A 15,043-nucleotide genomic window follows, 5' to 3' on the forward strand; every position below is an offset into this window, starting at 1 on the left:
AAGCATATTATTTCTAAATCCTTACCTCAGCCGACTCCGGAGACACAAATTATGTCCATGGCTGCTGATTTAATTTCCATGATTAGAGGTTCACAGGCCCTTCCTGTGAGGGCATCCCAGCCTCCTCCTGATAAAAGGCCCCGGGTTGAACCCTCTGACCCTACTCCTTCAGATGAAGATTCTGAGGGCTCTGTCCACTCTGATAGCCAGGAAGAGCACTTCCAGACATATGAGGACTCGGATGCAGAAGATTCCATCCCTTCGGCCTCCCCTCCTGAGGATATTTCTTTTGGGGAAGTTCTGCACACCATGAGGGAACATTTCAAGTGGCAAGGTTAGGAATATTCTGATTCTAGGAAACGCCTGAGGACTTTCCTTAAGAAGCCTCAGCACATGCCCTTAGCTATTCCTCCTGTACTTGATGTTCTGGATGATTTGTATTCTCACTCTAGTGTTACCCCTGATTCTCTTCCTCCTGCTCCAGCCAAGCCAGACAGGTGTTACAGGGTCCCAGAAACTTATTCCCATTTATTCAGGGCCCATACTGCTAATTTGGAAACTATTTCACAGGGGCCTAAAGGAGTTTCAGCCTCCACCTCAAAAAATCCTTTGCCCTCCAACAGGGAAGCGAGGTCATTAGAGAGATGGGGCAAAAAGGTTTACACATCCACTACCTTATCTATGAGAGCTTTAAATTGCCTTTTTCATATGTTACAATATCAGGATTATCTCTTAGAAGATTTACAAAAAACATTAGCTTCTCCTGATCCTTTAGACAGGAAGACCTTGTAGGAAGCTGTACATAACACTCAGCAAGTAAGCAATCACTTCCTGCAGTGTGGATATGATGCACTGGAAGCTTCATGTAGGGCAGCTATGACAGGGGCAGTAATTCGTAGACATGCTTGGTTAAAAGATCAACCTCTACCAGATCATGTAAAAGCAAAACTTCTGGATGCACCTTTGGAAAAGAACAAGCTTTTTGGTGCAAATGCTAAGGATGTGTTAAAGACCATCGAAGAAAAAGCAAAATCAGTTCAGACTGTGAAAGATTTCCTCCAGGTTCAAAACCCCCCCAGATTCAGTAGGAATTGGCCCTCAAAAAACTGGTCCTTTCCTAATCCAGAAAAGTTTCAAAGGGGTAAGAACAGACGTGGCCGAGGAAGAGGCCAATACAGAGGCCCTTACAGGGGACGACAATGGCAGCCAGGAAACCAAAGAAGTGACGCAGGGGTTCCACCTGCCCAACAACCTCAAACTCAATGACTTTCCTCTACTACTGCCTACCAGGGAACAACTAGAAGCTCCCTTGGGCGGGAAACTATCTCTGTTTGCAGAAAACTGGCACAGACTGACAAAGGACAAATGGATTTTGGACATTATAGACAGAGGGTACAGGTTTCATTTTCATACCTTACCAAGAAAACAAGGCATGCCAAACCTACCTCAAAATCAGAGGGCAGAGGCTATCAAGCAAATCACTCTGCTGACTCGAATAAAAGCAATAGAAAGAGTTCCACAACAAGAACAAGACCAGGGGTTTTACTCAAGACTGTTCCTTGTTCCAAGAAAAGAATCTCAATGGAGACCAATACTGGGCTTGTCCGCATTAAACACCTTTCTCATAGTACCAAAGTTCAAAATGCTGACTCTACAGCAACTCCTTCCCATGCTGGGCAAGGAGTCGTGGCTGATTACTCTGGACCTCAAGGAGGCATACCTGCATGTCCCTATCAGACACAGCTGCAGAAGATTCCTCAGATTTCTTGCAGGGCCAGAGCATTATCAATTCTCAGCATTGCCATTTGGCTTATCTACTGCACCCAGAGTATTTACAAAATGCCTGGCTTCAGTAATTGCTCATTGCAGGCTCCAGGGTATACAAATTTACCCGTACCTGGACGAATGACTCGTACAAGCGGACGACAAATTGATGTTGACAAAAAACCTGGATTATGTCATACGATTACTTCAAGCTCTGGGATACACAGTCAACTTCCAGAAGTCAAGACTGCAGCCATCCCAGCAAATAATCTTCTTAGGAGCCAAACTATACACAGCCTCTCAGATGGCTTACCTGACAGAAGACAAGCAAGAGAAGTTAACTCATTACTTCAAAGGTTTAGCAAAACTCACCCAGATGACTGCAAGGAGATTCCTACAGGCCCTGGGTTACATGGCATCCTGCATTCTACTGGTTCCATTAGCAAAACTACACATGAGAAAGCTTCAATGGTACCTAAAAGCATTTGGTCTCAACACAGCAACAACTTGAGACAATCATACCACTCATTCCATGCCTACAAAAGGAATTCCTATGGTGGGCCTCGGTGAGCCAGGAAAACACAGGTATGTCATTCAAAAAACCACAAATAACACAGACCATGACTACAGACGCCTCAGACCTTGGATGGGGGGCGAACATGGAAGGCAGGTGTATACAAGGACAATGGTCTCCAAAGGAAACACATCTGCATATAAACCAAAAGGAAATGCTGGCAGTAATGCATGCCATCGAGGCTTTTCAACACCAACTCCAGCAAGGCCATTTAATGATACGGACAGACAACACCACTGTGATGTGGTACATAAACAAGCAGGGGGGCATCCACTCTTACCCCCTTTGCAGACTGACAGTGCAGCTTTGGGAGAAATCACTGAGCCTAAACATCCAGTTACAATCCCAGTTTGTTCCAGGAAAAGACAATGTGTTGGCGGACAGCCTAAGCAGGAATTTCAGAGATCCACACGAGTGGAGGTTACATCCGAAGGCCTTCAGACAACTCACTTCGACATGGGGCAAGCCAGAAGTGGACCTATTTGCCTCTCACCTCAACCATCTTCTACCAAAATTTTGCACAAGGACATACCATCCAAAAGCTTGGAAAATAGATGCCCTCTCATTCAACTGGAACTCCCTAGCAATCTATGCATTCCCACCTCTGCCACTGATGACCTCAGTATTACTAAAGATCAAAGCAGAGAAGCCCAAGGGAATCATAATAGCTCCGGATTGGCCAAGACAACACTGGTACCCACTACTACGGAGCATATGTCACACCAGGAGATGGGCCCTCCCCCAGTGGCCTCTACTTTTGACTCAACACAATTTCGAAACACTGCATCCAAATCTTCAGACACTGCAGCTAACAGCCTGGGAGATCCCATAAATAACTTCAGCTTATCTTTCTCCAAGGAAGTTCAGCGGATACTAACAGAGGCTCGAAGACCATCCACCAGAAAGGTTTACTTAGCAAAGTGGAAAAGATTCAGCAATTGGAATGCCAGCAAGGGACATGATGCATCATTGTTGAACATCCCACTTATCTTGGAATATTTGGCAGATATGTTAAAGAACGGCCTCTCATATTCTTCCATAAAGATACATGCATCTGCTATTTCAGCTAGATACAACACTGATCCTTCTGTTTTCTCTCACCCCTTACTAAGACAATTCCTCAGGGGAATCAAGAACATTAAGCCACCAAGAAAGGCCCCAGTGCCAGCCTGGGACCTCAATTTTGTCTTAGAAAAACTGACTCTACCTCCATTTGAGCCAGCAGCTTCAGTTGACTTGCAATTTCTCTCATGGAAGACAGCTTTCCTGTTGGCAATTACCTCAGCAAAAAGGGTTTCGGAGCTACAGGCCCTAATGGCAATACCACCCTTTATTATTTTTCATAGAGACAGGGTTTCATTAAGGACCAACCCTACTTTTATGCCAAAGGTGGTATCTAGGGTTTCTTTAAATCAAGCCATTCATCTGCCTGCTTTCTTCCCCAATCCTGAGAATAAGGGGGAAAGACTGTTGCATACCTTGGACATTCACAGACAACTTCGATACTACCTGGACAGAACCAAGGCCAGTAGGAAGTCTGAACAACTTTTTGTAGCTTACGCCCCTGCAGTTCAAGGAAAAGCAATTTCAAAACAGACTATTTCTGAATGGATTGGACATTGCATCAGATTCTGTTATTCCTTTCATGGAAAGACTGTTCCAGCCAATGTCAGACCACATTCCACCAGAGCTACAGCCACCTCTACAGCATTCTTAAGAGGGGTGCCTACCAAGGACATTCTAGAAACTGCTACATGGAGCTCCGTGCATACATTCTCCAAACACTACAATCTCCCTCTATACTCCAGATCCAGAGCAGGGTTTGATTGCCACACCATCTCTTTCCTAGAGCATTCCTCCTCCCCCAGCTAAGCTATGGTATTCTACCCACATGTTATGACTGCAGTTGCATTCTTGAAGGACATAGTACAGTTTTGTACCTACCATAAATGTAGATGTCCGATAGACATGCAACTGCAGTCGGATTTTCCCTCCCTCCATACCCCTCTATGCCTAGGGTCCATTCCTATCCCTGTTACTCTTAGCTGGGGATATCTGTTATGGTGTATTTGTTTTATTGCTCATTTATTTGTTTGGAATCCTGTTTTTGTCTTCCAATTTGATTACAGCCTTCCTTGGAGGGCACCTGGCATCTGGGGCAAGAAACACTGAAGAAAATGGCGTCTACTGATGCTTATGTACTCCAGCCGCTCTGACGTCGGAGAGAAATGTGACATCAGCCGACGTCGGACCCAGACTTTGGAATCCGGCCGACCGAGGGCTGCCTGAGGCAGGACAACCCACATGTTATGACTGCAGTTGCATGTCTATCGGACATCTACATTTATGGTAGGTACAAAACTGTACTTTTCAGTCTTATGAGTTTCAGTGAAGTGACTTTTAGTCTGTTGAAATTTTTTGAAATTTCAGTCTTATTGTCTGTCAAATGAGTTTCAGTCAAATGAGGTTTCTATCATATGACAGGGATCTGTGTGTGTATGTGTGTGTATATATACATATATATATATATATATATATATATATATATATATATATATATATATATGAGAGAGGGAAAGAATGTGTATAGAAATACACGCATGCAGCTGAGCTTGGAGAACTTTTCCCTTTTAGAGCATGTCCTGTCTCTTCTGTCAGGGGATCCAAGGGCTTCCCATAATAATCTACCATAGTCCTATTTGGGCATGCACTTTTCTGATTGTCATTTGATTGATTTCCATTTGACTGGTTTCCATTTGACAGATTGCCCTAATCTTTTTTCCACAGCAGTGTGTTTAATGTGTGATTTTGCAGAATAGGCCGAAACAGAACCAGCACTTTCATTTAGTGCAGATGTCTGCGTTGACATGAGTACCAGTTTGGAAGAAGCATTCAAAAGCATTATTGTTTTATGTTAGTCTCTGTTGTATTTCCCCTTGGTAACAGGAACCCAGTGGTATGACCATTAGCCAAATTAGACAGTTATTTATAACCTTTTGGACTTGTAAGGCTTTCTTACTAGTTAGCCCTTTTCTTTTTCAGGGATTACTTAAAATGGTGTAATGACTACAGTTTCCACTGTTAAACATTTTTCCTTGCACTCAAGCTGTACAGTACATTTGTGTCATGGGTTTATATCTGTGCTGCTATTTTCCTTGTACCCTGATCTGCCCATCGTAGCTGAGTGGTCCAGCACCCTTGACTTTCAAGTCTTTAGGCTTAGACCAGCTTGTATAGCTGTCTCCCTTTTCCCTCCAGTTGATACTTAGTCTTACTTGTGTCTAATGCTTCATGCATTCTTTTATTTTGTCTCTATTTTTTATGCCTCTACATAGCTGAAATTTCTTGGTTTGTCTTTTTTAAGGATTGTTGAATTTTGACTTTTTATAATTTGTTGTCGGTTGAAGTCTGCATTTGCCTATGTTCTACCCTTTCCCTTACACGTTCAGCTAAGTGCCACTGCTGCACTTGATCAAGCCATTTCAGGCACCCTTTGGTCATTTCCTTCATATTGAATTTAGCTTTGGTAAAGGTTTTTCCTTGGCTTTTTCATGTACCTTGCCAGTGGTCCCCAGTTTTTTTTTTTTTTTTTTAAGGCGTGATAATCCTTATTTCCTTTGTCAATGTATTTGGAAACAAAAAAAAAAATACACACCTCACTTTTGATGGACTGATGGACCAAATGTTGGTATAAGAGCCACTAATCGGTGGGCTTTGGATGCATTTTTAGTTGTCAGTAGTTCATGAGTCAAGAAGATCAATGGCATTAAGTGGCAAATTCGGAATATATTTTCTTTGTTGTACATTCTTTCATAGACTCTTGTACTCTTTGTGATAGTTTAAGTTGCACTGACTAGACTAACATTAACAGTTGAGGGGTCCACTTATTCCTCTTATAAGATTAGGCTGTTAGTCTCAAGACTGGTTTGCTTTGCTTGCAGGTCTGGTAGGTTTTATAATATTGCTTGAAGTCCATTTAGTTCTTTCCTCTTCTAGCCTACTGTATTGCCAGAGTGAAGTATTTTTGTCATTCTTTCTGCATGTCTCTGGGAGGACCTGTGACATACTTTGCTTTAATTTTCAAGTAAAAGTAATCTACTGTTTATAACTTGATTTATCAACAGAGGCTATTTATTGAACTTCTCTCTCGCAGATAATTCTGCAACTATGGCCGTTTCCCATTTGCTCCAGCAGTGCATCCTAAAGGTACAATTTTAGTCTGTTATGTTGACAGTGTTTCACGCTTTTGCATTGTGATTGTCATGGGTATAATCTCAAGTGAGACTCTCCTTTATATCCATGGTTGATAAGAGACTTTATTCCTAAAGAGAAAACCTTCAGTGGCAAAGCTTGGGACTCTTGTCTTAAAGGTAATGAAGATTTAACTCCTAATATCAGATTCAAAAACTGTCATCTTAACAATTGGTCTGGATTAGCAGTTCCTTCCTCATTAGCCTACCCTCCCTATGTCCCCTTACCTTGTCCTGGTAGGCCCTGGAATTTCTGTCTGATAAGGTTGGAGTTGCATCACTGTTTCCTTTTCATGCACAACTTTAGCACAGACATGGAAATTTGGAGAGTGGTTCTTGGTTGCACAGTGTGGGGACGTTTTAGATGCTGATGAAGTCTTGCTGACCGTAGTCCTTAAAGTGGTGGTGGAATTTGCTAGTCCAGATCAGTCATTACATTATTTTATTTACTGTTTCAGCAGTTTCATTGACAAGTTAATGGTTCTTTAGACATTCAGCAGTAGCTATGAAGCTGTTGTACAGTTGCTACAGCTACCTTTCCTTAGATGTTTTTGAGTACACTTACTTGGATACTCCCTTGCTTATTTATCTGCTACTCAGATGTAAAGGCAAGATTGTAAATGTGGGCTGCTTTACTTTTGCTGATGTCCTTCAAGGATGCATCTGCAGTCCTAACATATGGGTTGTCTTGCCTCAGTCAGCCCTTCGGTCGGCCGGATTCCAAAGTCTGGGTCTGGCCTCGGCTGATGTCGCACTTCACCCGACGTCATAGCTGCTGTTTATTGGGTATAAAGGCATCAGCCGACGCCATTTTCCTCAGTCTTTCTTGCCGCGCGGTGCCCGAAGCAGAAGCTGTTCGCAAGTGCCGGTCGGTCAGATCCAGAGATTCCTACTACCGAAGACGTCTAAAAAGCTAAGTACCCCGTTGGGGACTCTTTCTTGCCTCAGCCGATGTCAGACAAAGTAAATAATTGTTTAACTTGTGGGAAACAAATACCTCATAAGGATTTCCACTCTTACTGCCTTCCTTGCTTAGGCCCAGACCACGACGTATCAGCTTGTCTAGCCTGTGCTTCCTTCAACCGACGGACACTTAGACATCGGTCGGAGTTCGCAGAGGAGTTTTTTGGTCCCGCTTTTGCATACAAAATGCCGTCTGAGACTTTGACTACTCAATTAGCTAAAAAGTGCAAGGAAAAGGACCGGCATTCGCGGCCCGCGGTTTCGGCTGAAACCACGGTTAAGCCAACCGCGAATGTCTCTGTTTCGGCTGAAACCGAGCCCCCGGTTCTTCCTTCGGCCGAAAGCATGCCTCCGATAGCCGAGGCCTCACAGAGCCTGGCTGAATCTGCTCCTGAATTTACTGCTACAGAAGCAGGCACCCAGGATTTGTCAGACACTATTCCTTTAGACAAATCTACCCCTGCACGTGGGGCTGCTAGACCCCCTGCTTCCATGTCTATCAAGGCTTTTGCCAGGGCTAAAGCAGCTAAATCTTCTAAGGCCTTGCCTGCCAAAACTCCTTCACATAGGCCTACCTCTAGTTCCCAAATACTCAAGCCTGGCTGAGGATCTCATTTCTATGATCAGAGGATCCCAACCTCACCCAGACAGGGCCTCTCAGCCCCCTCCAGACAAGAGGCCTAGGACTGAACCCCCAGAACCTGTCTCTACAGATTATTCCTCGGATGACTCAGACATGTCAGACCCTCATGAAGGCCCATATTCTCCTTATGAGGATTCTGATGCAGAAGATTCCATTCCTTCTGCTTCTCCTCATGAAGAATTTTCCTTTGGGGAAACCTTGCATGCTATGAGGGAACACTTCCAATGGCAGGGCCAGGATTTTTCAGATTCAAGGAAAAAGGATAAGGACCTTTTTACACTTACCACAGCATAGGCCTTTAGCCATTCCGCCAGTATTAACAGTTGTTGATGATGCATATAATGATGCCTGTACTGCTCCTGATTCTCTTCCTCCGGCTCCTGCCAAGCCAGACAGATATTACAGGGTCCCGGACACACACTACCATTTGTATAAGGCTCCTGTTGCAGACCCAGATACCATTTCACAGGGCCCTAAAGGTGTGGCAGCTGCCTCTGCCAAAAACCCTCTTCCCTCTGAAAGGGAATCTAGAGCATTAGAGAGATGGGGTAAAAAGGTTTATACTTCTGCTACTCTTTCGGCCAGGGCCTTGAACTGTCAATTTCACATGATTCGGTACCAGGAATTTTTGTTAGACCAGCTAAATAAAAAACGGTCTTCTCCTGAACCTTTAGACCACAAGTCCCTTCAGGATTTGGTACATAACTCTCAGCAGGTCAGTAACCATTTCTTAAAATGTGGCTATGATGCACTGGAAGCTTCCTTTAGATCAGCTATGACTGGAACAGTGATTCGAAGGCATGCCTGGTTAAAAGAACAATCCTTACCAGACCATGTTAAGTCAAAACTCCTAGATGCTCCCATGGAGAAACAAAGTTTGTTTGGCTCCCCTGCACAGGAGGTTCTAAAGAAGGTGGAAGAAAAAGCAAAATCTTTCCAAACAGTCAAGGATTTCTTACAGGTCCAACCTCCGAGGTTTAGCAGAAATTGGCCTTCGAAGAATTGGTCCTTTCCAGACAACTCCAGAGCGCAGAGAGGCAGAAATAGACGCCCAAGAGGCAGAGGTCAATCTAGGGGTGCCTACAGGGGACGTCAGTGGCAACCTACCAACCAGAGAAGTACTGCCACAGAATCAACTACAACCACTTCCACAGGGCAGACACAATGACTTGGCTCTAGTTCCGCCTACCAGGGAACAACTGGAAGCACCCTTGGGCGGAAAACTAGCCTTATTCTCCGACAACTGGCATTACATTACAGGAGACAGATGGACTTTACAAACAATAGACAAGGGCTACAGGTTTCACTTCCACACACTACCAAAAAAGAGAGGAATGCCAAACCTACCACCAAGCCAAAAAACAGACGCTCTAAGACAAATCAACAACTTACTAAGGATGAGAGCTATAGAAGAGGATGCCACCTATGGAACAAGGCCAAGGATTTTACTCCAGGCTTTTCCTGGTACCAAGAAAAGAAAATCAATGGAGACCTATTCTAGACTTGTCCGCACTGAACACATACCTCATTGTTCCAAAATTCAAAATGCTGACCCTCCAGCAGCTTCTTCCCATGCTGGGCAAGGAGTCTTGGCTGGTGACTCTAGATCTCAAGGAGGCATACCTGCACATCCCTATATGACCAGATTGCAGAAGACACCTCAGATTTCTTGCAGGATCAGAGCATTATCAATTCTCAGCATTGCCTTTGGCTTATCTACTGCCCAGAGTATTCACGAAATGCCTGGCATCAGTAATTGCTCATTGCAGACTTCAGGGAATTCAAATTTACCCATACCTGGACGACTGCCTAATACAAGCGGACAACAAGGCAAAATTAACAAAAGATCTGGAAAATGTCATACAACTGTTGCAAGCCTTGGGATACACAGTCAACATGCAAAAGTCAAGACTAGTACCATCCCAAAGGATAACATTCTTGGGTGCAGAACTAGATACATCAACTCAGATGGCTTTTCTCACAGAAGAAAACAAAAGCAACTACCAGTCTACTTCATGACATTAACAACACAAACTCAGCTTACTGCAAGGAAAGTCCTGCAAGCCCTGGGCTACATGGCATCCTGCATAATATTGGTTCCGCATGCCAGGCTGCATATGAGAAAGCTACAATGGTACCTAAGGAATGTATGGTCTCAACACAAGCACAGTCTAGAAGCCCAGATTCCAATAATTCCATGCCTGAAACAAGAATTCCTGTGGTGGGCTCAGGCCTGTCAGTTGAACAGAGGCTTGCCTTTCCACAAACCTCATCCAAGCCAGACCATCACCACGGACGCCTCAGACCTAGGGTGGGGGGCACACATGGTGGACAAGTGTATACAAGGCCTATGGACCCAAGACCAGCTGAATCTACACACAAATCTAAAGGAGATGCTGGCAGTGAAACATGCGATCCAGGCATTCAGACCACTCCTTCAACAGGGTCATCTGCTGATGAGGACGGACAATACCACAGTCATGTGGTACATCAACAAACAGGGAGGTACACATTCATATCCTCTATGCCGGATGGCAATGGACCTATGGAATGTGGCCCTGAATCTCAACATTCAACTTCAGGCCAGATTTGTACCAGGAAAAGAAAATTCTCTAGCAGACACCTTAAGCAGAACTACCACGGATGCTCACGAATGGATGCTGCATCCAGATATCTTCAAAGCCATAACAAATAAATGGGGACTACCACAGATAGACCTATTTGCCTCCCCACACAATCACCAATTGAAGAAATTCTGCACAAGAGCATACCACCCACTTGCTTGGAGGGTGGACTCCCTTTCCTTCAGCTGGAAAAACCTGACAGCATATGCATTTCCACTTCTTCCCTTGATGTACAAAGTTCTACTGAAGATCAGAGAGGATCAGCCAAGGGTAATTCTGATAGCTCCAGACTGGCCCAGACAACATTGGTACCCGCTACTGAGAAGCATGTCACGGACACACGCATGGCCTCTACCTCTATGTCCCTTACTACTAACACAGGACAACTACAAGATCCTACATCCAAATTTGAAAACACTGCAGCTAGCTGCTTGGAATATTGCATAAAACAAAATAACTCCGGTTTATCTCAGAGGGTTAAGGACATTATCCTGGAGGCACGCAGACCCTCCACAAGGAAGACTTATTCAGCCAAGTGGAAAAGATACCTCATTTGGAGTGCAGCAAAGGGAGAAAATGTCTCATTGGCAAACATAGCACACATCCTGGAATATTTAGCAGTGCTGTTCCACAGTGGCCTGTCTTACTCCTCCATTAAGATTCATGCATCAGCAATTTCAGCAGAATACAACATGGATCCTCCTGTCTTCTCTCATCCTCTACTTAGGCAGTTCTTGAGAGGAATCAAAAATGTAAAACCTCCAAGGAAACCACCTTTACCTACATGGGATCTCAACTTCGTGCTGGAAAAGTTAACACTTCCCCCTTTTGAACCAGCAGCAACAGCAGAATTACAATTCTTGTCTTGGAATACTGCCTTCCTGCTAGCAATTACTTCAGCAAGAAGGGTATCTGAGTTACAGGCATTAATGGCAGTACAACCCTTCCTTATCTTCCATCAGGACAGAGTCTCTCTGAGAACTAACCCTACCTTTATGCCAAAAGTGGTCTCCAGAGTATCATTGAACCAATCGATTCATTTACCTACATTCTTCCCCAACCCACAGAACAGGGGGGAAAGACTGCTACATATCTTGGATGTGCACAGACAATTACGCTACTATCTGGACAGAACTAAGACCAGCAGAAAAACTGACCAGCTTCTGGTAGCATATGCAACAGGAATGCAAGGAAAAGCAATTTCAAAACAGACAATCTCAAAATGGATAGGAAATTGCATTCGATTTTGCTACTCTTTTCATGGAAAGACAACAACTGATAATATCAGACCTCATTCCACAAGAGCTACAGCCACCACTAAAGCTTTCCTATGAGGAGTGGCTACCAAAGACATTTTAGAAGCTGCTACTTGGAGCTCCGTGCATACATTTGCCAAGCATTATAATCTTCCCTTATACTCTAGATCCCGAGCAGGTTTTGCAACTGCTGTTTTGCAAGGGATCTTAACTACACCATCTTTATCTTAGTGTCTCCTCCCCCAGTTTGGCTATGGTATTCTACCCATATGTTAGGACTGCAGATGCATCCTTGAAGGACATAGTACAGTTTTGTACCTACCATAAATGTAGATGTCCGATAGGTATGCATCTGCAGTCAGGATTACCCACCCTCCTTCCCCTCTGTGGCATTCCTAGGGTATTTACCCCTCTTTTAGCTAGCTGGGGGAATCTATTGTGGTGTATTTGTATATATGTATATATATATATATATATATATATATATATATATATATATATTGTTTGCTCTCTACTGTTTGGAATTATTTGCATTTATCCAAATTTAGCCTTCCTAGAGGGCACCTGGCATCTGGGGCAAGAAACACTGAGGAAAATGGCGTCGGCTGATGCCTTTATACCCAATAAACAGCAGCTATGACGTCGGGTGGTGTGTGACATCAGCCGAGGCCAGACCCAGACTTTGGAATCAGGCCGACCGAAGGGCTGCCTGAGACAGGACAACCCATATGTTAGGACTGCAGATGCATACCTATCGGACATCTACATTTATGGTAGGTACAAAACTGTACTTTCCTTTTAAAGTACTAATAAACCACTTTTTTATTCTGAAGCTGTTCCAAATGTGGATTGCATGTAGTATCCTTTAATTTGTATTGCAGCAATTTTAATTACTTTTTATTTTGTTTGGCCTTTCTTGTCTATTTGACTACAAGTCCCCTCTTGGCAAATGAGCCCATATGTTCCTTTACGGGAGTGAGGACTGACCAGGAGGATTCAACACTCCATTGGGGGGGGGGGTCTCTTCCGCATTCTTTAAGCCCTAACTCCAGCACATGCTCATTTGAGTGCAAGAGGCTGGTATGAGTTAGGATTTTGTGCTGTATTTCGTGCTTCCATGAGATGTAATCAGTTGCCTCCCATGAGCAAGCCACTTCTGTGATTCCAGGTTCTGCTGGATATTCAACAGTGGTGCGAGTGCTCATGAGCACTTACCCTACCTTAAAGAAGGGCCAGTAGGCTTAAGCCTCATTGTTAATATCTTCTCCAGCTCCAGATATTTAAAATAGAATAGCCTGTGTCATAGTCTGTGCTCATCTATACTAGCTAATTTTTTCCCCAGCTAAATGATTACTTATTACTCTACTGTAAAAATAGCATCACGTTCCAAGAAATGTAAGTAGCATAAAAGTTGATTTTTTTCATTTGACTAGTAAGATATATTTTCTTGGACTGGAAATGATAACCAGGGTCATGTATGATCTCTCTGCAGGAGATTTCTCCACTTCTGTCATTGGAAGCCATGGCATTTGTGACTGAAGAAAGAAAGGGTGGTCAGGAGTCAACATTTCCAAACACCTGCATCTTTGATCTTTTTGGAGGTGTAGATGTAAGTTTGCTTCTCTTATTTTTGTGACTTGTAATTGTCTGACCACATAGTTCTGTAAGAAATGTCATTCTAACTATTGAACAAATTGTAACTAGTTGCATTTTCGTTTTCTGAGATTTTGTTACAGGTGAGAGACAATATGGTCACTGGCCGGCAGAACTGATGTCTGGAAAAGTTAAAGTAGTGCAGTAGAGAAGTGCATTGATTTAAGTGCTGAATTGAATTGTGTGCGAGTGGGTTTGGAGGTAACATTGTTGATGGATCGTTTTAAGCCCTTAACTCTAAACTGTTGCCTACAGTTTACTGAAAGGAAATCGATGTCTGGCATATAAGGAAGGCATCTTCAGATCCAACTCTGATGGATCTTTTGTACATCTGCAAAACAAGTCATCTGAACCAGAAGATGCAAGGATTCAAAGTTTTCTTGTAAAATAAGTAGGACATGTTGTCAAGACAGTTGTCTCTGAGGATTCCCCATGATCTGCAACAGGCTCTCCATGCATGTGAAGCAGAGTCTGTTCCTAACCCTATTTAAGAGCAACCTTGGCTGGTGGATGATGAAGCTGAAATTCTTTCTGGGTTTGGTCCCCCCATATCTCTGATAGATGCAGTTGAAAACCACACCTAAACTAACATACTCTGCCCCCCATAGCCTTTAGAAACTTCCTAACTAACATACCATCACCTAATAAATGCAAGTGATACATAGAAACACAAATGGGTTGGGTTGCATGGCTAGGCTTATAAAGGCCCTGATGGTCATTAGCCTGGTATTTATGAACCTATGATGCCGATGCTTGATTTCATTTTTAACACCTTTATAAAATTAACACTTAAGACGTAGGCAAACAGAAAAGAAAACAAACCATGTTAACATTTTTCCATTTGCATACATTATATACCAAATGTCTTCTCTGTTTGTAATTCAGTCCAACAGTACATAAATTGCTGAATTTTTGCCTTCCCGTAAACCTCACCCCTCCTTCTGAGCATTATTCTGCATGTATTCCCACAATTTCCATTTATTTTTATGTAATTTGTTCCTTCCCTTTTCTAACGATCCCTTTTGCAGTTCTTTTATAATGTTCAGTGCATTTGATGTCAATTTTCATTCTGTCCTCAACTGTTGGGTTCAGATCTGATCCTGTGATCTGACTTGGCCATTGCTTTAGTTCATAGCCACCAAAAAGCTCTTGAGCTCTTCCCTTACCCACAGTGGACCCACCCTTAACATACCTCAGATCTCATTTGCTGTGTCACAAATAAGACGTGGTCCCATTTCAACTCTCGAGTTGTTCAAGGAAAGTTTCTTTAAATTTACTTAATAAATCTTGTATATTTAGATATTTCCTCTCTCTCT

The 15,043-nt window shown here is 43.3% G+C and overlaps 1 protein-coding gene across 1 annotated transcript in view; it reads left to right on the top strand.

Annotated features, from left to right (window-relative positions):
- The window catches only part of LOC122817037 (transient receptor potential cation channel subfamily C member 4 associated protein), a gene marked incomplete in the record, with an annotated part of 2,826,501 nt that overhangs the window by 201,973 nt on the left and 2,609,485 nt on the right, over nt 1–15,043 (top strand). Inside the window, 1 exon segment of the mRNA XM_044090168.1 lies at nt 13,567–13,683. Within this exon segment, the coding sequence (XP_043946103.1) occupies nt 13,567–13,683 (117 nt within the window).

Source organism: Protopterus annectens, chromosome 12.part0 (genome assembly GCF_019279795.1).
Source record: "Protopterus annectens isolate FY-2018-M chromosome 12.part0, PAN1.0, whole genome shotgun sequence".
NCBI classification, from domain to species: Eukaryota; Metazoa; Chordata; order Ceratodontiformes; family Protopteridae; genus Protopterus; species Protopterus annectens.